This window comes from Castor canadensis, chromosome 13 (assembly GCF_047511655.1).
Source record: "Castor canadensis chromosome 13, mCasCan1.hap1v2, whole genome shotgun sequence".
NCBI lineage: Eukaryota > Metazoa > Chordata > Mammalia > Rodentia > Castoridae > Castor > Castor canadensis.
Genome location: NC_133398.1, coordinates 113,409,079 through 113,431,781, shown reverse-complemented (window position 1 = coordinate 113,431,781; position 22,703 = coordinate 113,409,079). Strand labels below are relative to the sequence as shown.

Below are 22,703 nucleotides of genomic sequence, written 5' to 3'. Positions count from 1 at the left end.
ATTAAAATCTGACATTTTGTTTCGGATAGAAGACACAAATAACACATGTCATTTAAAAGTAATGTGTTGAGGCTGCTAGGGCCGTGACCCAGGGGGAGAGGACTGCCCAGCACGCCCAAGGCCCAGGGATCGATCCCCAGCTGCAGGTAAAAATATTGCTGCCCAAGGAAACCCAGAGTAAAAGCACAAAGATCCGTATTATAAAATGGTCACAGCAACTTTATCATAAAAAAACGGACAACTCTATAACGTGTAGCAAAAGATCTGCCTTGTAATCCTAGCTACTCAGGAAGCAGAGATAGGGAGGATTAGTTCAGTTAGCATGACCCTATCTCAAAAACACCCAACACAAAACAGATCTGTCTGCGTGCCTCAAGTGTTAGACTGCCTGCTTGCAAGGGTGAGGCCCTGAGTTCAAACCCCAGAACCACCAAAACATAAAAATAACATTAAGAAAGAATGCAGAAATTGTAGACCATTTGCTGTTTTATAAAAACACTGTATGGAAGGTGGTAAACAAACTCAAGGTTACCCACATCACATGGAGAATCTTTAAGACATGTTCAACACACAAGGTAAGGTACAGAGGAGCAGTGATTTTAAAAACATGCAGAATGTAAATTCTGAGATACTTATGTAGATAATGACAGTATACAAGTAGATGTGGGAATGAACACCAAATTCAACATGGGGATAACTTTCAGGATGTGACACAGGCCACAAATAAGCACATGAACATAGGTAAAACACAGAGGGCAGAGACCACAAGTGATACGGCTCAAGGGCTAACTCTACCAAACTCTGAGCATGGCTCTTCCTTCTACACAACTACTTCTGCTCACCATCCCTAAAGGATCCCAGCTGTCCCCCTCAACAGAGACTCCTGACCTAGGCCTATGCCACATACCAGCATGAAATAGCCAAAGATTCCCCATTTCAAAAAAGATTTCAGGGCCTCTAGTCATTTAAGTGACGTTAGCAACAGATAACGTGCAGTTAAGTGCTAGTGGTGGGCATATGCACAGAGAACCTAAAATGCATGATTCTTCAGAGTCACCTAGAGAAAAACACTTAAAAGGCCTCTGTTACGATCAAAGTAGCCCTCCGAGCTCATGGGATAATGCAAGATATTTTTGAGTAGAGAAAATACCACAAGACAAAGCCGGTTAAACCAGGCAGTAAGTACTAAGATATAAAAAGTGAGCTGGGCACCGGTGGCTTATGCCTAGCTACTCATGAGGTAGAGATCAGGAGGATCACAGTTTGAAGCCAGCCCAGGCAAACAGTTCTCAAGACCGTACCTTGAAAAAAACCCAATACAATCAGGGCTGGCATAGTGGCTCAAGTGGTAGAACACCTGTTTAATAAACATGAGGCTCTGAGTTCAAACCCTAGTCCCACCAAAAATAACCAAAAATCATACTGCAAAAGGCACATCAGAAATTCATTGGGGAGAAGCCTACAAGAATAATCTAAAAGAAGAAATACTACAGGTAGTCAATGAGAATTTTATAGAGATGATACTGGATATGGTCAACCAAAATGTACAGGAGACACTCAAGAAATTCCAAGCATTATATGCTTAGACTACACTAAACTGACAAAAAAATACCTTATTTTATTCAATGAATTATCTTTAACTACTTTAACTGTTTTTACAGTTTTTAAATTTTTTTACATAAAATGAACACATCATTCAGCTACACAAAAAATATTTTCTTTCTTTATATTTTTATTCCATAAGCCATTTTCTATTTTTAATTTTTTGGACCCTTTTGGTTAAAAACTAAGATGAAAGCAGACACATTAGCCTAGCCCAGTGTCAGGACCTCAATATCATTATCCTCCACCTCCACATCTTGTCCCACTGGCAGGACTTTAGGGGCAGTAACAAGCATGTAGCAGTCTCCTAGGACAACAGTGCCTTCTTCTGGAATTCCTTCTAAGGACCTGCCTGAGGCTCATCCTGAGAAGGGGCCAGTCTTCTCAGAAATATGTCCATGGTCATTTGCTTCATTTATTTCTTTTTTCTCATCAATTTGCTAGTAAGGAGATGATGAACCATGAGCATTCATGATTTACCTCTTCCCTTTGTTGTGGGGAAGGGAGGTTATTGGGGTTTGACTGCAGGGTCTCACACTTGCTAGGCCAGTGCTTTACCACTTGAGACACAACCCTGACCCTTTTTTCTTTTAGTTACTTTTGAGATAAGGTCTTGTGCTTTTGCCCAGGGCTGACCTTGGACTACATTCCTTCTACCTCTGCTTCCCATGTAGCTGGGATTACAGGCATACTACACCATTCTCAATTTGTTCTTTGAGATACTGCTAACTTGCCCCGGTAACACTGTGCTGGCCTCAAACCACAATCTTCCTATATCTGCTTTCCTCCCAAATACCAGGGATTATAGGCACAACACCCAGCCATGAACATTCTTTATTAATAACGATCTTTCAGTGATAGCATGCATGTTTTCAAACTTTTTAAAGTTTTTGTTGAGGTTTGCAAACCATTCACTTGAGCTGGGGGTATAACTCAGCAGTAGAGCAGTTGCCCAGGATAAGCAAAGCCCTGGAGGAGAAAGACAAGCAGGAGGTGGGAAGAAGGACAGAGGAAAACGAGAAGGGAGGAGGAGGAGAAGAGGAGCAGCAGCAGCAACAGCAGCAGGAGGAAGAACCCTACTTCTAAACCCTTCATTGTAAATTCTTGGGAGCTCTTCTCTTCTTACTGTGCAATTTCCTTTGCTCTTGCTTCTTCAGCTATGTTCCTCTTCCAGTTCCAGCAAGTCAGGAACCACCTCTAGCAGCTCCTCAATGTCATCCACATCCACCTTAAAGTTGTTTGACATCTCAACCACCACCTGGATTTCTGCATCCTCCTCACCTTTGATAAGTCCGCTGAAGTCATGGACAAATCTCCTTAGTGTCTACTTCAAGAAACAGATGCCATTAATTCACTTCTTGGGGACATGGCCTCAAGCCCAAGCAAGGTTCTTGATGGAGTTATATATGCAATCCTTGGAGAAATGCATCAGTGTTTCCTCAGCTGCAATAGCCTGGACAGAGGTCCTCCTTGGTTAGTAGTCCTTAAAAATTGCTATAACTCCTCAATCTACTGGTTGTCCCAGAGAGAAGGTGTGGAAGAAGAAGCATCATTTTGATATTGAGATGAACATCACCAATAAAAGAAGGGTACATGAGAACATTATCAACAACAAACAACATCTTGAAAGGCATGCTGTTTTCAAAGAGTATTTCTCCATTTAACTGCCACAGCAATTCAGGAGATCATTCTGAATCATCCATGGTCTCTTATTGCTCCTGTAGGTCACTGGCAGTGTGTATTTACTCATGCGCTTGAAAGCCATGAGCGTCTCACTGTGACAGATCACAAAGGGTTTCAATTTATAGTCTATAACATTGCCCCAAGCAAGATTGGTATCCTGTCCTTAAAAGCTTTCAGACCTGGCATTGACTTGGTCACTTACAGATCAAAGATCTTTCCAGTATTCATTTCCAGAATCTGGATGTTTCATCCACATTGAAGATTTGCTCTGACAAATAATTTTCCTCCACAATTATCTTACCTACTTTCCAAACATTCTTCAGCAGCCTAACCACTCATTTTCACACATGTAATGAATAATGATTCTTGAATCATTCAAACCACTCACAAGTAACAATAAATTCAACATCACAGTTGGGTCCAAGCTTTTCTTTCAATTTCACAAACAAATGCTATGCTTTGGCCGTGATTCTCATGCTGTGGTGAAGGATATGCTTCTGTCCCAGGTCATTAGAAGTTTCTCCATACATGATGTAGGCCTTTCTCAAGTTTTTGTCAGTCTCATTGCCTTCAATGAAGCAGAATGTTTAACAGGCTCCCATAACTTGTTCTTATTCTTCAGGAGAATAGACTATGATGTAATGAGACATCCCTGACTAATGTGCAATAATCATCACTAATTTTCCACCTTTGTAGTCCTTAAGTCACTTTTAATCTCATTTCCAAGCCATTTAGTCCATGTGACCTATTACGGTCAAAATTAGCAGTAGATTTTGATGATGTCAGATTAAATCAACACAAGAAAATATGATGCAACCAAGAGACGTGATAAACACAAAATGCATGGAGCCACTACTAGTGTAGCATGACATACTGTTTTACAGTAAACTATTCTTAATACAAATAGAAAGGACACGTTATAACTAAACAAAGTACACTATAGTAAATGCAAAAAGCAGAAACAGATTTGTCTGCTATTGTTATCAGTTATGTGATATACACAAATCTATGTGCTATACTTTTATAAGATAGCATCACCACAAACATGTAATGTGTTGCACATTATAGATACTACAATGTCATTAAGCTATACCAACTTTTAAGCTCCTTTAATCTTATGGGAACACAGTAATATATGTGGTCCATTGTTGATCAAAAGGTCACTATGCAGCATATGACTATTTCAATATTATCTACCATTAACCATTGCTATGTGTTATCAGTGTGAATTAATTCACTAGACTACTTTTCTCATTAACAAGCTTTAGAAACTATAAATAGCACAAAAATGCACTGATTCCTGAAGATGGGGAAAATCTTAAAAAGGAGATGGCAAACAACAAAAGCATATTTAGCTTCCTTTAACATTTTAGCCAGAGCCAGCAGCTTTGTGTGTATAAATCACAATTATATAATCCCCTATTCTAGGCATTTAAGCAAACAAATACACAGTTGTCCTTTTAAGTCAAACAGATTACTTGGTAGAATTCCTGCTACCCAGGAAGTCATTCCACACATCCCCTTCAGTCCTAGGATTCTATATACAACAAACACACATTCATTGATATCCCTCTAAAGTCAAACCAAAAATAACATTCAATCAGAAACAGTAGGGCTGGTACCATGGCTCAAGTGCCTTCCTGGCAAGCATAAGGTCCTGAGTTCAAACCACAGGCCTGTCAAAAAAAAATTGAAGTGAGAAATAATGGAGGACTTGAGAAGTGGCTCAAGTGGTAGAGCACCTGCCTAGCAAATGTGAGTACCTGAGTTCAAGCACCAGTACCACCAAAAAGAAAAAGAAAAGAAATAATGGAAATCATCTGGTACTTTGGAAACAAGGCAGGCTGTGAAACAGCTTGAGTAAATTACTGTATCTATTTGAGCCTGCCTCCAAGTAGCAAAATGGCCTTCTTTTCCATGAAGAGATGCTAAAGGCATTAAAAATATAAAGCAAAAATAAAACTCATAACATTTGGCCTTACCAAACACACACACACTACAGAAGTAGTAGCTAAGTTCAACACAAGAATGAAAGCAAAAACAACATCAATACGCATGGCAGTAAATAATGACTAACATTTCTCTCATTCTGTAAAATGTGTATGAGAAAAACATGCATTTAATGAGTTACAAATTTTCTAACTAAAATCAGCTGGCATAAACCATAATCGAGAAAGTATTAAGTTAATATGAATAAAACAGTTCCACAAATATCAATGAATGATTCTTATAAGCAAATCAAATACCAGGCAGAAGGAATATTCACGTATAGACAATTCAAACACTATATATCAGAAAACTGAATAAATGTAAAGCACATTTTAACATAATCCATACCACAAAACTGATTCTTGGACTCAGGGTATAGCTAATTGGTAGAGCACATGCGTGAGGCCCTGGGCTCAATTCCCAGTAAATACACATATATTTTTCATGTTACATATGAAACAATTTTAAACACTTAAAAAGTCTTACCATACAAGAAAACTGATGCACTTTAGCAAACCTCACATCTACAGCCAGAAATTCATATTGGCTCACCTGCTTAGTAAAATAAACTTTTTAAAGAATTTTAGAAAAATAGGTCTCCAAAACTTGTATCTCAAGCTGGGTCTTCTTCTCAACTCAGATCCATATGTACAACTACCTAAGGATATTTCTTATAAGTCACAGACGCCTCAAATATGACACCTCAAACTGAACTCATCATACTCTGCAGCCTAATGCTCTTCCTATACTCACTGCTGCAGTAAATGTCACCAGAATTCATTCAGTTTCCCAAGGCGGGCATTAGAGAATTCATTTTTATTCATCGCACAAATATTTATTAAATCCTAATGATAGGCATGAACACAACAGTGTCTAGAAATTATGCAGACTTCAATCTCTCTGAAGCCCAGTAAATCTTACCCATTATACCTCCTTTACAACTCCTGAATCCATTTCCATCCCTTATGTCCCATTTACACTACTCTACTACCAGTCCTCATTTCTCAACTGAATTACTACAATAGCTGTAACTGACCACCAGGCTTCCAAGTTCACTCTCCAAATCATCATCCAAACTGCTGCCTATCTGACCACTTCACTTTTCTTTTTCTGTATCCCATAATTTTCTCAAATTAACGAATCAATTTTCCTAACCGCCCATGAAATTTTAAAATTCTGTCACTATCTTTAGATGAAAAAGTTTGCTGAAGTCTATAACACTAGTTTACCATAGTACCTAAAGCAGTAGTACTGGAAATCCCTGATTTATTAATGAAAACAATAAAGATTTATTATAGATAAAATTACCAAATGAGTAGTGCTTGACAGTAGTCTTTGACATAAAGCGAAAAACATCCTTGCATATAAAATCAAGAAAATACATGAGTTCACAAAAGTGTTCGGTTGTTTTTGTGTGTGTGTGGTATTGGGGTTTGAACTCAGGACCTACAACTTGAGCCACTCCACCAATCCTTTTTCGTGACAGGTTTTTTTCTGAGATAGGGTCCTGAAGATATTTGCCCAGGCTGTCTTCAAATGGCAATCCTCCTGATTTCTGCCTCCTGAGTAGCTAGGATTACCACCAGCACGTGGCAGTACTGTCTTCTTAAGAAAGGATTCAATACTGTAGTACTCTCCAGGGTACTACACTTCTCTATTAACAGAAGCTTGAAATAATGCCTGCTATATGGCACTCAGTAAATATTTATTAAAGGAATTAAACTACTTCTTAATCATGTTTAACCACGTCTTTTACTAATCTCCATAGACCTTCATCATAAAAAATACACTTAAAGCCAGATGTGATTGAGCACACCTATAATCCCAACACTTGGGAGACTGAGGTAAGAGGATCACAAGTTCCAGGCCAACCTGAGCTTTAGGGGAAAATAATCTCAAAAACAAAAAGGCTGGTCCAGGGGGTCCCACTTGGAGTCTTACCTACCTGAAAGGCAGTCATTGGGAGGATCACAGTTCAAGACCATCTGGGGCAAAACAATGCTAGACCTCATCTCAACCAATAAAAGCTGGACATGGTGGCAGGCATCTGTCATCACAGAAACACAGGAAGCAGAAAGGGTATATAGGAGGATCACTGTCCACGGCTGCCTAGACAAAATGTGAGAGAACCTATTAAAAAAAAAAGTAAAAATAAATAACTGAATAAATAACAAAAAGGGCTGGGGGTACAACTCAAGTGATAGAGTACCTACTTACCAAGTGTGAGGACCTGATTTCAAACCCCAGTAACTCCTCCACAAAAACATATATATATGTATATTATTCATCTATATAAAATATTGTACAAAGAACAAACGTCAACTGATTTTCTCATTTATTTTTAAAACTCTTTATAAACATTGGCAAACTAAAGAGCAAGCCAAGGAAGAGAAAAAGGCATACTGACACTTGTTAATCAAGCCTAGGGATTCCCTGGTTTTCTCCTGCCCGTGTACAGCCTAAACATGACCTGTCCATCAGATATCAAGAGCCCAAAACTCAGGTACAAGGATGTGTAGGTTACTTTACACCACCCACTACTCCACTGCCATTCCCTCACCACATAGACTGTATGACAAATGAAGCAGATGTCGGCTTTTTTTCTAGAAGAGCTTAAACTCGAAATTAGTTTTTTAAAAAATCGTAGCCAATAATACCAACCAAAGTGTTTTTGGAAGTCCTGAAATGTTCTATTTTTTCTTCCTTTTCACTTCGGAAGACCCTTCTTCATGTTTCATGTTAAATTAAAAAATGACATTTTAACCAATCATACAGGTATTCTGACTTCATAACAGTGTTAACATTTCATATTAAATACTCTGAACATGAACACACAACAGGAAACTATTCTACTTTTACTCCAATATTATATTTCCTTGTTTAAAGTTTAAAAACAAGAAGTAATAAATCCAAGATAGAACCCCAATTTTCAAAGTAAGATCTTACAAAAGTTTCAAAAATCACTGTCCTATGGAAAGAGGATGAGGTGGGAGTCAGAGGACTCAGGAGGAAAAAGTCTATCTTTAAAACATACTCAAAGTGTGGCCTAGAAAAACTTTTTCTATCAAACTGCTGGGTCCTTGCTGGCACGAAGGGTGCCTTACTTTCTTTTCTAGTCCGGGCACTCTGGACACTTTACCAAATAAAACTAGCCTTACAAACTCTTGAGATATTAGAGAAACAGTACAGTATACAGATTAAGGGACTGTAAATGAGTCTAATGGCCTGGCTGAGTCACAGCTCTGACTTTGGACAAGTTACCCTTACTTTTAGAGCTGTGGTCTTTTATTCTCCCATCTGTAAAGTGGGACTATAAAGACTTTACGTAAAAGGTTTTTGATGATTCAATGAGATACCATACGCATACAATCCACATACCACTCAACTTAACACAAGAAAACTATCCTGGTTGATTTGTCTGTACTTAGTTTTGTCTAGGTAAACTACATCAGCTGAAACTTTACTCTTAGACCTTACAAAACCACCATCGCTTTGCAAGAAATCTTGCCTTTAACACTCCTGTCAACAGTAAGTCCAGTGGGGGAGTCAGGACAATTAATGCTCTCCCGAAGGCAATCACTTTTCTTTACCTCTTTTGACCAAAACACAGTTTCCGCTGAGTGTCGCGCACTGGGAGCCATGAGAACCCAAGCAAATCAAGCAAGCTAGGAGACCAGGAAGCTCAAGGCTTCCTTCCCTCCTGAGGTGAAGCGACCCTGCGTGAAGCACCCGCGGGGGCCCCGGGGCTGTGCTCCCAGGCAGCTGACGAGGCTCCTGGCCCAGCTAGCCAACGCCTGGTCCTTCCCGCCAGCCCCGGCCGCGCAGCGCCAGTCCACCTAGCTTCCTCCACGTCCCCACCGGGCCCACTCCACCACCGGGTCCCCTACCGCAGGCGCCGCAGCCCTTCCGGGCCCCCTGACTCACCCGCGATGCAGGTCCGGGGCTCCGCGCGATGCCAGCAAGGGTCGGAAAGGACTCAGGGAGGATTTGGATTCGCCAAGGCAGAGGGCAGCCTAGGAAGAGAAGCCTGTGCGACGCCCGCCTGGGCCCACGCGGCTGCACCCCCAAACCCACCGGGAAAAGGTACCGCCCACCTGGGCCCGGCCTGCGAGGCGGGACCCAGCTCCGAACTCGGCCCAGTGCCAGGCGGCCCAGACCTCTCTGCTGGTCTCGGGAGACCGCGAGTGCCGCCGCCCAACCCGGGCCCCGCAGCTCTGCATGCGCGCATTCCCTCCACCTGCCGCCGCAGTTCAGCTCCTGGCAAGAACCCGCGGTAGCCGAGGAAGCGGAGGAAAGGAGGTGTCCACGCACACGCTGCGGCTCTGCGCCGCGACCGCCGAGCAGGTCACGCGAGGGCGCTGGCGCTTGGGTTGCGTCACTCGAGCCCCGCCCAGAAACCTGCCGAGCCCCGCCCTCCTCCCTCTCCTTGCAGTGGGGGCGGAGCCTGGACCACTGGGTTATAGTAACTGGCTAATTTCAGAATCACCTTGCTTCCTACCAAAAGTGGATGTTAATGGCCTTCCGGATAGCAGGGGACAGATAAGGCCACTTAGGAAAAGGACGCTAACAAAAATGAGACTCAGGTGGGCGACATAAAATGAGTGCACAGAATAGAAGGAAATGCTTTTAATAAAATAAAGGGAACTTGATTGTGTAAAATTCTGACACACTGAATCTCTCAAATAGTATCATTTATTATTGTTGTTGTATTAATGAAAGTGGCTTGACGCTCACGATTTTTAAAAAGAAATGCTCTTAATATTATTCAGCAGGTGCACCAAGGCAGACAGCTTTCTGGAATTAGAGGTTTATCCAAGATACTTCTTTGTGCACTTCTTGTGAACAAACTTCACCAGAAAGAGAAAATTGGGAAACTGCATTAGCTCTGGGGAAGATTTCACGTTGCTTGGAACAGATGTGAAATGCACATAAGACAATTAGTAATGCAAACAGTGATCCACTAATTATAACAGGGACTCATTAATCCTCCCAAACCCATTATTCTCCATTCACAATTTCAATAATTAAAATCTTAAGGCTCAGGAGGTTAAATACTTTACTTAGCTAGAGAGCTAGGATTTGCACAACAGCACTGTGGTGCCAAACTTCTTTCTCGCTTTTTAAAAATTTTTTTTAATTTTTATTCTTTTTAAAACTTCTTTCTCTTAAACATTACTATACACCGTACACTGCCTCTCAAGGTCTAAACCTCCAGTTTTGACTTCCTTCTGCAATTCAGGTACTTAAATCTCTTAACATTTCCATAACAGAGTTCAACTCTTTAAAGGAACAGGTATAAAATCAAATTCCAGATCTAGTAAAAAAACAAAAAACAAAAAACAAAAACACATAAAGTACCATCACTAAGTTTTATTATATAAAAGGAAATTGAGGTCCAGGCAAAATTGATTTATAAAGGAACCAAACGAAACCCCCCCCCAAAAAAAAGCACACCTATGTTGACTATTTCCACCTGCTACCTGGATAATGCCTGCCCTTATTTAACTCTATTTTTTCAACAGCAGAAATTAATTATACAAAGGGGATTCATTGTGATATTTCCATACATACATGTAAAGTACCTTGATTAAATTCACCCCATCTACTACTCTTTTTAACCCCTCCATGTTTAACTCTTCAGAATTTTTTCTGCACTTTATAAAAAAAGATTTCAATATTATTTTCAAAGTCTAGAAAAACCCTAGTCAACCTAGATTTTTATTCAATAGTGCCAGAACCCACAGAAAGATGTAGCTGCAGCCAAACTACCAAAGTTTCCCAATAGAGAAATTGTCCAAGTTCAAGTTCTATGAACTACAAATGACCTAGATATGATTCAGGTTCAAAGCAGAAACTAAAATGAAAGTAAAATGCCCTTAGAGGAAAAGTTAAGAGGGGTAAGAGGAGTAGGGAGAAAGAGGTGAAATTCACTATGGCCATCTTCTAACCATGGGAGAGACTGTAGTAATCCTGAAGTTTCAGATTCTACTTTTCCCTTATCTCTATAACCAAGAGCCATCCTGTAATTACAGATGCATATTGGATGGCATCATAACAATGAATTATTTATTTTAAACCCTTTATACTCTAAAGACAGTTAATCTTGTGTTGTCCTATGTATTTGATTTTTTTGAGGCTATTATAAATGGAATTATTTTCCTATATTCTTTCTCAATTCGTTAATTGTTGGTGTATAAAAAGGCTACTGATTTTTATAAGTTGATTTTGTACCTTGCTACATTGCTGAAGCTGTTTATGGTATCTAGGAGTTTTGGGGTGAGTTTTTTGGGTCTTTGAGGTAAAGGATCATGCTGTCTGCAAATAGGGATACTTTTACTATTTCTTTACCTGTTTGGATTCCTTATATTCCTTCTTCTTGCATTCCTTCTTGCACTGGGTAGGAATTCCAGGTCTACGCTGAATAGGAGTGAGCATCCTTGTCTCATTCCTGACTTAGGGGGAATGGTTTCAGTTTTTCCTCATTAAGTATGATGTTGGCAATAGGTTTGTCATGTACAGCCTTTATAACGTTGAGGCACATTCCTTTTATTCCTAGTTTTCTTAGAGCTTTTATCATGAAGTTGTGTTGAATATTCACAAAGGATTTTTTCTGAATCTATTGAGATAATCAACTGGATTTGTCTTTGCTTCTGTTAATGTGTTATATTACATTGATTGATTTGCATATGTTGAACCATCACTGCATCCCTGGGATGAAGCTGACTTGGTCATGGTGAATGATCTTTCTGATATGTTGTTGGACTTGGTTACCATTATTTTATTGAGGACTTTTGTGTCAATGTTCATTAAGGAGATTGGCCTGTAGTCCTCCTTTTTCAGATGTGTCCTTGTCCAGTTTTGGGATGAGTGTAATGCTGGCTTCATAAAATGAGTTAGGTTTCTATTTTGTGGAAAAGTTGAAGGAGTATTGGTGTTAGTTCTTCTTTGAAGGTCTGGTGGAATTTCGCTGAGATCCCATCAGGTCCTGGAGTTTCTGGTTCAATTTCATTTTGAGTTATAGATCTGTTTAGGAGGTTAATATCCTCTTGGTTCAGTTTTGGATGGTCATAAGTATCTAGAAATTTGTCCATTTCTTCAAGATTTTCAAATTTATTGCAATGTATGTTCTCAAAGTAGTCTCTGATGATTCCCTGGATTTCCATGGTGTTTGTTGTTATCTCCCCTTTTTGTTCCTAATTTTACTAATTTGGGTCTTTTCCCTCCTTGTTTTAGTTAAATTTGCCAGGGGGTTGTTAATCTTGTTTATTTTTTCAAAGAACTACCTTTTTGTTTTGTTCATTCTTTGTATTTTTTGTCTCTATTTCATTAATTTGGGCCCTTTAAAAGTTTTTTCTCTCTTTCTACTTGCTTTGGATTTTGCTTGTTATTGTTTTTCTAGGAGTTTGAGATGTAGCATTAGGTCATTTATTTGAGATCTTTCTGTCCTTTTAATATATGCACTCATGGCTATAAACTTTCCTCTTAGGTCTGCCTTTGTTATGTTCCATAGGTTCTGGTAGGTGGTATTTTCATTTTCATTAGCTTCCAGGGACCTTTTGATTTCCTCTCTTATTTCTTCTTTGACTCACTAATGCTTGAGAATGTGTTATTAAGCCTCTAATTATTTGCATATTTTCTGCTGTTGTTTTTGATGAGTTTTAGTGCATTGTGTTCAGATAGGAGTCAGGGTTTATTTCTATTTTCTTATATTTTCTGAGACTTCCTTGTGCCCTAAGATATGATCAATTCTGGAGAAAATTCCATGGGCTGCTGGGAAGAATGTATATTGTGCTGTTGCTGGATAAAATATTCTGTGGACATCAGTTAAGTCCACTTGATGTACGGTGTCATTAATTTCTAGGATTTTTTTTATGGATTTTTTTGTTTGGATGCCCTACCTATAGGTGATAGAAGGATATTAAAGTCTCCCACTACTCCTGTGTTGGAATCTGTGTGCTTTTAAGTCCTTTAGTGATGAAATTGGGTGCATATAGGTTTATAATTGTTGTTTCCTTTTGTTGTTTTGCCCATTTTATTACTATGAAGTGTCCTTTCTTTATCTCATTTGATCAAATAAGTTTGAAATCTATTTTGTGTGACATAAGTATTGCTACTCCTGCCTGTTTTGGGGGACCATTTGCTTGTAAATCTTCTTCCAGCCTTTCACTATAAGCCAGTGTTCATTTCTGTCAATAAGATGCGTCTCTTGTAAACAACAGATTGTTGGATCTTCCTTTTTAATCCAGTTCACCAAATGGTGTCTTTCAATGGGAGATTTGAGTCCATTGACATTTAGTGTTAATATTGATTTATATGTGGTGATCCCTACCATCTTGTTGTTTTTTTGGTTAAGGATTTGATCGTGTGCAGCCAAATCAATGCTACTCTCTGATTACTTGTCTTTTCTTCTCCTATGGTTTGATGCTTCCCATCCTCTTGTGGTTTCGTTTGCTTTCATCTTCTATGTGCTGAATTTTTTGTAGAAAATATTTTGTAGACTCTTCTATAGTGGTGGCTTGGTGGCCATATATTGTTTTAGTTTCTGTTTATCATGGAAGACTTTTATGGCTCTGTCAATTATGAATGATAATTTTTCTGGGAAGAGTACCAAAGGCTGAAGTTGTTTTCAGTCAGTGCCCAAAATACCTCACTCCATGCCCTTCTTGCTTCTAATGTTTCCACTGAAAAATCTGCTGTTATTTTAATGGGCTTACCTTTATAAGTTATTTGGTTTTTCTCTCTTATAGCTCTCAATGTTCTTTCTCTGTTCTCTGTGCTTGTTGTTTTAATGATAATATGCTGTAGGGAGGTTCTGTTTTGGTCAAGTCTGTTCCTGTACCTGAAAGGGCAAAACTTTGTTGAGATTTGGGAAATTTTCTGTTATTTTATGAATATATTATGTAGCCCTTTGACTTGTACTTCTCCTTCTTCAATGCCCATGATTCTCAGGTTTGGTCTTTTGATGGAGTCGGTGAGTTCTTGCATATTCCTTTCACAGCTCTTGAGTTGTTTGACTAAGATTTCTTTTGTTTTTTTTTTTTTAACTTCAATTTATCTTTGAGATCTGAGATTTGTCTTCCACTTGTTCTAGTCTGCTGGTGTGGCCTTCCACTGTATTTTTTGTTTGACTTAAGGGACATTTTATTTCCAGGATTTCTGTCTGATTCTTTTTTTCTGAGGTTTTCCATATCTTTTTCCAAATCCTACTTTATATTTTGTGTTGTCATCTTTAATTCATAAATCTCTCTTTCTGTAGTATCCTTTGTTTCATTTAAAGTCCTCTCTGAGTTCATTTATTTGTTTCTATGTCTTCTCATGTACTTTATTTTTGGTGTCTTGAAAATTCTTGAGTGCATCTTGTACATTCTGGTTAACTATGTTTAATATTTTTCTCCATGAATTTCTCAGTGATATCTTCTAAGATTTCTTCTTTGAGGATTTTTTGGTAGGTGTCCTGGGTTCCTTATTGACATTTATCATTGTTTTGTTGGGGTCAGGGATGATATCCATTTTCTACATTTTCCACTGAATCTTGTATTGAATTATTTTTTTGAGGAGAGTGGTTTCTATCCCTTCTTCTGCATCCCATCCCTCCACTTGGTCCTATGCAACTATGTCCTTGATAGGCTCATTGTGGTTTTAATTGCCCATGTTCTTTCCCTTGATTTAATATTTGTGTTGCAACTGACTTGGTTGTTAGCTAGGTTAATGTGCTCTTTCTTTCCCTGGCCTGGGGGTGTAATTTAGCAATAACAAATTCACAGGTTGAATGCCAGACCAGTTTTTTACATATTATATAGAAAACCCCTTGGTGATAATATCTATAAACAATGGGAATTGGGGGGTAATGGTTGTTTGGCTAGTTATTTATTTTGGAGAATTGATAAAGTGGTGCTAAAAGTGGGGCTGGGCAAGAAAAGGGGTGGGTAGGGGAAGATGTTTGGGGGCTGCAGGGTTTTGTAGGCCTTATATGTGTTTGGGTGTACTTCTGTTGTTGTAGTGGTGGGTGCATGTGTCAGGGATTGCAGGGGATTGGGGTGTGTATAGTTGGTACAATAGGCTAGTCAGTGGGTGGTGAGTGTGTAGGAAGGAGGGGTAGTGTGGTGACAGGTTGGGGTAGCATAGAAGGGTGGGTGAATATGGGGGAAAGAGTGGATGAGGATGGGCAGAAAGAGTAGTTGGTAGGGAGAACAATGGATTGCAGCACAGGAGAAGGAGGGAAAGCGAAGAGGGTAAAATTAGGGATATGAGAATAATGATGGTGAAGTTAATAGTACAAGAATAATAATAATAATAATTAGAAAAAAGAAAGAAACACAATAAAAATCTCCAGTTTCAGGAACCACAGAATGTTCAGTCTTTTGGTATAAGTTCGGGAGTTATTTCTTAGGTGTCCAGTCCTGGTATTGGCATACAAGTGGAAGCTCTGATGTGCTCTCACCAGGTTACTGGCTTGTGAGTAGTATTTGGTCCTTCTGTCCACAATGTCAGTTGGATTCGTGAGGTGAGGTAACTCTGACAGTTTATGCAGGATGTTCAGAGCTGTTGTTTTAACCAGGCAGCAGTTGTGTTGTCCTTCACCTGCAGCCCTGTTCGTCAGCTCTTTCCACAGCAAGGTGGGGCAATTTAGTTTTGAATGCTGCCCTTTGTTCCAAAGATCAGCTCTGGGATCCACAACTTGCCCTGTTTGGGAGGTTGGCCTGTTGCCCAATGCCTGTTCTCAGCCTTCATTGCTTTACCCACATTTCCTCACTGAGAGTTTGGCACTGAGAGTTTGGCTCCTTGCTCCATCCCCACCTCTGTTGTCAGTATTAGGTTACAGTTTGCTGTTTATATTTTTCTCTTTTGCTGGGGGGGCATTCAGTCTGCAAGGGACTGCACTGGATGATTTTTGTGGGTGATGGGTAGGGAAGTTGCACATGGTACGTGATGCTCATCTGTTCATTCTACAGTTTTATGCAAGCAGCTTTGGAGCCGGTTGGTGGGGAGAAATGGTGCCGCTTTTTTCAGTGTGGTGTAGCATAGGGAGGAGTTCCACAGGCTAGGAGTCCAGGATATCACAGAGTTTGATTCTGATTGATGCTCTGTCTTTGGCTTGTTGGGAGAAAGAAAGAAAAAAAAAAGAGAAAAAGTCAGAGACCTTTTTTTCCCCAGGGTCAGAATTGCCTTGCTGGCTGTGCCACACAGGATTTTCATGGCTGTTAGGTGCAATTAAAGGTAGACTTAAGGGTCAGTCTTTGAATTTTATCTGCTTCTAATGTGATGGTGGTTACTATCTTGACTAGAAGCTTTCTATATACCAACAATGAACAAAGTGAGAAAGCATATAGGAAAACAATTCCATTTACAATACCCTTAATAAAAATCCAATACCTAGGAAAAACCTTAACAAGGATGTGAATGACCTCTACAAGAAGAACTACAAACCACTGAAAAAAGAGACCAAGGAAGACTACAGAAAGTAGAAAGATCTCCCATGCTCATGGATTGGCAGAAAGAAAAAATGGCTATACTACCAAAAACAATCCCATATTCAACACAATTCCTATCAAAATCCCAATGACATTCATCACAGAGATTGAAAAAAACTACCCTAAAGTTCGTTAGGAAACACAAAAGGCTGCAAATAGTCAAGGCAATACTGAGCAAAAAGAGTAAAGCTGGATGTATCACAATACCTGACTTCAAACTATACTACAGAGCCATAGCAATAAAAACAGCATGGTACTGGCACAAAAATAGATATGAAGACCAGTGGAACAGAATGGAAGACCCAGATATGAATCCATACAGCTACATCCACCTTATATTTTTTTACAAAAGTGCCCAAAACATATGATTATAGAAAGATAGTCTCTTCAACAAATGTTGCTGGAAAAAGTGGTTATCTGCCTGCAGAAAACTGAAACTAGATCCATGCCTGTCAGCCTGTACTAGTATCAACTCAAAGTGGATTAAGGACCATAATATCAGACCAAAACCTTGCAGTTAGTACAGGAAAGAGCAGGGAATACTCTGGAAGCAAGAACTTTTTCAAAGGAAGAAGTCCAAGTGGCCAGAACACATGAAAAAATGTTCACCATCCCTGGCCATAAAGGAAATGCAAATCAAAACCACACTAAAATTCCACCTCACTCTTGTTAGAATAGCTAGCATCAAGAACACCACCAACAAATATTGGTGAGGGTGCAGGAAACAGGAACCCTCATACACTGCTAGTGGGAATGTAAGCTAGTACAACCATTTTGGAAAACAATATGGAGATTTCTTATAAAACTAAACCTAGATCTGCCATATGATCCAGCAATCCCACTCTTCAGGATATACCTAAAGGAATGCAAATCAGGTTATTACAAAGGCACCTGCACACTCATGTTTACTGCAGCACTATTTATAATAGCCAAGCTATGGAAATAGCCAAGGTACCCCACTACTGATGAATGGATTAAGAAAATGTGGTATTTGTACACAATGGGATTTTACTCAGCCTTGAAGAAGAATGCAATTTTGTTATTCAGAAGTACAAATGGATGGAACTGGAAAACATCATCTTAAGAGAAGTTAGCCAGGCTCAGAAGGCCAAAAATTGCATGTTCTCCTTCCTATGCAGATTATAGACCTAAAACAAATACAGTAATATTATTGGACATAGGTCATGCACTAAGAGAAGAACATGCCCAGCAAGAATAGAGAAAGGAAAGGAAACCTAATACTAGAATGTGGTTGATGTGCTCACTGTAGAGGAGTGTATATGGTAATCCTAAACTGGCAGAGGCCACTATGGGAAGGGGACCAGGAAGTAGTGAAGAGTTCTGGAAGAGATGAAACAATGTGGTTTGCAATACAAAAGTGCATGGAAGAATAGACCAAACAGCATGTTCAACACCATAAGTGAAAATAATTTATAGAATAAAATAATGTGCCATCAAAATACACATTCTTCTCAAGCTCACATGGAACATTCATCAAGACAGAGCAAATCTGAACAAATTTAAAAGAATAGAAGTCATATATGTGGTAATTTGTGACCAAATTACTAAGCAATTAAACAAGCAAGCAATAAGATAGCTAGAAAATTCCACAAATATTTGAAAATTAAGTGACACCCATCTAAGTAACACATAGGCAAAGAAGGAGCCTTGAGAGAAATTTCAAGATATTTTAAGTAAATGAAAATTAAAATACAGCTTATCAAACTTGTGGGATGCAGTGAAAGTAGTGACTGGGAAATTTATAGCATATTAGAACATGTTAGTTAATTTTTAAATTTTAAAAATAAATAATAAAATAAAATTTCCTTCAGGAGGCTGTAAAAATGTTATAAAAGAAAAATATCTGGAATCAATAATCTAATTCCCACTAAGACAGTAGATAAAGTTGATCAATTTAATCTGGAAGCAAGCAGAAGTAAAGAAATGTTAAAAAGTAGAGCAGAAATCAGTAAATTGAAAGCAAAATACACTAAAAAATCAACAAAACAAAAACTGTTGTTTTGAAAGATCAGTAGGTTGATAGACACCTAGCCAAACTTATCAAGGAAGAAAAGAAAAGGGACATAGTACGAGAAATGGAAGAAAGCACATTACTACTGATTCAATGGACATTAGGCAAATAATAAAACTCAATAATTAAGCATTGTCTGAGGTCAGCTTACCCAATACAAAACTAGATATAGACATTACAAAAAAGGAAAACTATATGCAAATATTACTCATGAACATATATGCAAGTTTCCACAACAAAATAGGAATCAAATCTAATGATATATGAAAAGAATCAAACATTATGACTGAAATGTATTTCAAGTGTGTAAGACTGGCTCATATTCTAAAATCCTGCAAAATAATTCTCCACATCAATAAGCTAAAGAGACAAAACTGTATGATCATGTCAGTTGATCATACAATTCAGCAGAGAATTTACTTGACAATATACAAGATCTATTAATGATAAAAACGCTCAGCAAACTGTTATTAAGGGTGAGAAATTGGACATATTCCTTTAAGATAGAATAGAAACGATGTCCTCTTTGACCACTCTCACTGAACATTTTTCTAGAAACTGTAGCTAATGCAATAATACAGGAAAGGAAATAGAAGTTATACATATTTTAAAGGAAAAAATAAAACCACAATTATTCACTGATGACATGAGTCAATTCCTATATACATATATTACCAAATAAGTAGAATTTAAAAATGCTATGTCCAAGATTAGCAAAAAATTAAATACAGGTGAAAAAATGAGTGAAATATCCCAGTATCTAATATTAAAAAACTCTAAGAACTGAGGAAGGAAATCCAAGAAGATTTATACAAATTTAAAATATTTCTTATTCAAGAATTGGAAAACACCATGAAGTTAAGATGTCAGTCTTTCACAACTTTATGTACAGATTGTCAGTTCAATCTCAGTGAAGATAACTGTAATCTATTTTCTAAATAACAACAAACTTATAATAAAGTATCTATGACAAGCCAGGTGTGGTGGCTCATGCCTGAAAAATCCTAGCTACTAGGGAGGCATAGATCAGGAGGATCACAGTTTGAGGCCAGCCCAGGCAAATAGCTCAGAAGACACTATCTTAAAAATACACAGCACACAAAAAAGGGGTTGGTGGAATGGCTCAGGTGACAGAGCACCTATCTAGCAAGCATGAAGCCCTGATTTCAAACTCCAGTAGTGCCAAAAAAAAGACTCATTTCATCTTGTGCAGCAAAATTTTGACAGTATTATATCTGCTCCTCTGCCACATACAAATTATCCTAGGGATAGAAAGCAGCCTCAGGTTTCTCCTTACTCATAAGAGTGTGTTCCTCTCTGAATTTAATTCACATTTCTTCATATCTTTAAATAAAATATAGCTTTTCAGTTTACTTGATGTCATTTCATTTTGGTAATCCTATGCATATAGTTGATAAAAAAGACAAAAGAGTGGATTGGATTACCCAGTTATGAAATGGAGTATTGATATTGAAAGGTGAGAGCTGTGCCACCTTTTAAAAATATGTAACAGGGGGATAGACTAAGAGGAGTCTGCCAAAATGGACAAAGTGGCCAGGAAGGTGGGAGGGTAATCACAAAAGAACAATGACAAGGAAGCCAAGAGAGAGGAATGTTTCAAAGTAGAGCTATGTTCCATACTCAAAACTAAAAAATGCAATTGTAAGTAACTTTTTCTTCTGCAACAAGATGACGTAGAGGAAATATGAGTTTGCTTTATTGGTGAAAGAGTGCAAGTCTGGAGGAAGATAGATATTTTGAAGACAGAGCCTAGGAGATAGCTTATCAAGACAAAAATCTATAGTATTGATTCTACGTTTCATGAATTATAACTATGTAATCTAAAGTTATAAATTCCCTAAGTCTGACTTAATTTTCTCATCATTTATACTTAACATAATCAAGATATCTTGAGTAGTAGTAAAGGTGCCTAATCTTCTTTACACTGTAAATGACACAGTAAAAATATTTTTCATTTAGTACACATGAGACCAATTCTATTCTAGAAATAAATATTTTCTTCTGTTCCAACATGGTTCAAATACAGACATCCTACCATTGAATTATTACTATGACTTTTCAGCAATAGATACAATAGTACTATGATATTTTTAGGACATTTATGAGCCTTCAATGACTTTTGACTTTTCATTCCTGGTGTGTCACCTATAAGGGTTGGTGATAATTGCTTTGAGGACTTAATAATAACAATAAAAATAATAATAGTTTTTTTCCAGTTGGGAATTATAATCTATTTAAGCAAATAAAGAAATATGTATTGAAAGTCAAATTACAAAGTAAAGCAGTGCATATTGAAGATACAAAAAGAACACCAAGTACCTTGGGAGATGAAGAAAGAAGGACGTCATGAGCTCTAGTGCTCATTAAAAAGTTCATAGATCAGGCAGGACTTTAGTTGGATCTTTAGACACTGGTAAGATTTCAATTACAAAAAAACAGACAAAAGAGAGCATGCATTTTAGGCAAGAGGACTACCATGTACAATAGAGGGATGTGTTAGGGTAAATAACACTGACTGGTATTAACAGTCTCCAACTCACAGAGGCTTAACACAATAAAAACTTATCATTCACTCACATCCCAATTCGATGTGTGAGAGTGGGGAGAGAATGTGAGATTCGTCTTTACCCAATCATTCCAGGCCTACCTCATTCCCTCTGTTGGTATGGTCTTCTACAGGTGACTTCCAAGGATACTGCAGAAGGAAGGGAGTGAATGGAGGGTGGCACATGGGAGGTTCCAGAGACTGAGCCTCCCAGTGGTGTAAATCACTTCTGCTCACATTCCACCATCTAGAACACAGTCAGTTGCCCCAACCTAACTGCGGGGAAATTGGGGAGTGTAGCTTATCTTGTGCCCAATAGCAACTTTACATTTTTGAACTAAGCATTGGTTTTGTTACCAGGTGTCACATGAGGAATATTTAGGAGAGGATATCAGGGTGGCAAGCTTCAATAGCTATTCCTTAGTATCCATTTTCCCTCCCAATATTACCTCCATTTTTGTACCTTACGAACCTCCTTCACTTCAAGAGATGTTGGTGCTCACTTTAAGTACAGTTGGATTAAAGAGAAGTTAAGTTCAGACTGGTTATCAGAGGCAATAAGTTAGAAGCCATGTTGGTTCGTTTGTGGATGACTAGTATGGTAAGAATGGTGCTAGTCAATGATAGTATGAAGACTGGGAAGAGGGGACAGACCTGAAAGAGATTTTTTGTGGTATATTGAGGCATATTTTTCTCTTTGTAATTTTTCCTACACTCTCTTACTATTACTACATTCTCAATTATTGCTTTAGGAAACACAAAAGAAAATGCCCCCACCTAGGAAGGAGAAAGATGCCAGGATGGTATTTAAGTATCTGAGAACTTCAATGGCCCTTAGGGAGAAGTGCAGGAGAAAGGGAAGGGGAGAATTCATAATAGTCAAACTAAAGACACTGATACTATTATAATTTAGAGAGATTCTTTATAACTTAAAAAACAAAGCTGGATTGTCATGAATGGACTAAATAAGTGCAGAGCGTCAAAATACTTCTCACTTCCACTCCTCAGGTGGATAGATCTGAGGGGAGGAACATTTTATTACCCTGCCCCCATGAACCACACTTATGGGCTGCAAACAAAAAGACCAGCAGGTGCCTCTGGCACTCACATGGAGGTGTCTGAGAAGCTCCAGGGCCTTAAGTGACATATGCTGGGTGCACCATGTGCCACAAGGTAAACCTGTGCAGAACTGAGTGGCTCAGCAAAGGCTGGAACAAAAGGTGAACGAAGGGGCTGGGAGATGTCTGAAGCAGTTGCAATGATCCAGTTTGGGGATGATGAGGACACAGGTAAAGTACTAAAAGAGTTGGTAAAAAGGGAGAGACATCATGCTGCCTCAACCTTTTATCTACAGGTACTT

General features: G+C 38.6%; 1 protein-coding gene across 1 annotated transcript in view; it reads right to left on the bottom strand.

The window, feature by feature from the left end:
• The window catches only part of LOC141415496 (uncharacterized), a 31,285-nt gene extending 8,795 nt beyond the window's left edge, over window positions 1-22,490 (bottom strand). Inside the window, exons 1-3 of the mRNA XM_074052207.1 lie at window positions 22,452-22,490; window positions 9,199-9,744; window positions 7,220-7,379 (exon numbers count right to left, since the gene is read on the bottom strand). Coding sequence (XP_073908308.1) covers window positions 7,220-7,379; window positions 9,199-9,744; window positions 22,452-22,490 — 745 coding nt within the window. The remainder of the gene's footprint in view (window positions 1-7,219; window positions 7,380-9,198; window positions 9,745-22,451) is intronic.
• Window positions 22,491-22,703: the final 213 nt, after the last annotated feature.